The sequence below is a fragment of the Sardina pilchardus genome, chromosome 1 (assembly GCF_963854185.1).
Source record: "Sardina pilchardus chromosome 1, fSarPil1.1, whole genome shotgun sequence".
In the NCBI taxonomy this organism is placed as follows: domain Eukaryota; kingdom Metazoa; phylum Chordata; class Actinopteri; order Clupeiformes; family Clupeidae; genus Sardina; species Sardina pilchardus.
This window is the reverse complement of record NC_084994.1, coordinates 44,862,033-44,863,514: the sequence shown is the minus strand read 5'-3', so window position 1 is coordinate 44,863,514 and position 1,482 is coordinate 44,862,033. Positions and strand designations below refer to the sequence as shown.

General features: G+C 54.4%; 1 protein-coding gene across 1 annotated transcript; it reads left to right on the top strand.

Moving 5' to 3' along the window:
- The first annotated feature begins 506 nt into the window (after positions 1-506).
- LOC134079237 (artemin) lies at positions 507-1,280 on the top strand. Its single transcript, XM_062535478.1, has 2 exons — positions 507-585; positions 856-1,280. Exons 1-2 carry the CDS (start codon positions 507-509, stop codon positions 1,278-1,280), a joined length of 504 nt encoding a protein of 167 aa, XP_062391462.1.
- The last annotated feature ends 202 nt before the right edge of the window (positions 1,281-1,482 follow it).

Sequence of the window (1,482 nt, the reverse complement as noted above, 5' to 3'; positions counted from 1 at the left end):
TTAGGACCTACTGTAGTTGCCACTTGCCACTATCTGTGGCCACTTGTCACAATACCTGTGTGTGGCGGCTTTGTCCCGTCGTATACAATTTATCCCCGGTCAACGCGTCTGACATTTTTAGTACTGAGTCTGCATATCTGAGAACACCTGCGGAACATTTGGTACCATCTGCATAATATCTCAGGCTGCGGTCAGACTTGAGTTGCTCCCGTGGTTGGTCAGCGTGCCATGGTCCGACGTGTCACTAATTGATTCACGAGGGTGATTGAGAGAGTGAGCAATGAGACGCCGGTGCATATTAGGACACCGCCTCTTGCCCCTGCAACCCCCCTCCGTCCACCTCTGGCGGATATAAATGGGAGATAAGGACCGATGCATCCCAGCATCTCACCTCCACATCATCCGCATCCTCATCCAAGGAAGAGATAAGGAGAACACGACCAGTCACACAGAGGAGGAAGAAGAAGCAGAAGAGGCAAGCCTATCACACACACAGAGAGAGAAACATGAGGTCCCTACTGAAGCTGACGGTGCTGCTCTTCTGCCTGCAGCGGGGAGCGGGACACTGGCTACGCTCACTCCTGGGTAAGACGGGACACTTTGAGCTAAAGCTCCGTAGACCTATAGAGAGATACTTGTCTTGTTTGTTTAGCTATGGGCTCTTATTCTCTCATAACATCAAATGCCCCTTTTGTAAGACATGAAGATCTATTGTGAACTTGTGAAGTGTCTGTTTGTAAGTGGATGGCTGTTGGTTGTGATTGTGGCAAGGATCCACTTATCGGTATGGACTTGTTCTCAACACAATTTGTTCTCAACAGATCATAAACGGTCCCATTTTCTCTTTGTTTTCAGAGCTGAAAGGACATTCCGCTGAAGACGAGGAAGGAACCAGAGCGCCGAGGGAGGCCAGAGCGAGCGCAGAGGAACTCCGAGGAGGTCTCGCCCTTCGGTCCCGCCGCAGCGCCGGCGACGTGTCGTGCAGCCTGCAGTCGCTCCTCATCCAGGTGCGCGACCTGGGCCTGGGCTACGACTCGGACGAGATGGTCCGCTTCAAGTACTGCGCCGGGACGTGCCCGCTGCAGCGCTCCAACCACGACCTGACGCTGGGCAACCTGCTGCGGGCCGGGCACCTGCCCCTGGCGCCGGCCGGCCAGATGTGGCACAGCATGCCGTGCTGCCGGCCCACGCACCACGAGGACGTGGTCTTCCTGGACAACGAGCACCGCTGGCACAAAGTGGCGAGACTGTCGGCGGCGGGCTGCGCTTGCGTCGGGTAGAAGCACAGAGGTGGGGGGGGGACCCATCTAAGAACTCTAAAAGCTCAGGACAGGCTGAAGGGTCATGTTTTATACGGTTTCATGACTTCAGGTTGGGCATTCGCAAGACATGGACTTTCCCCTGTGCAGATCTCTGTGGAACTGTCATGAAATACCGAGTTGGTGTTGGTGTCTGTGACGAATTTACAGATCAAAATTTATG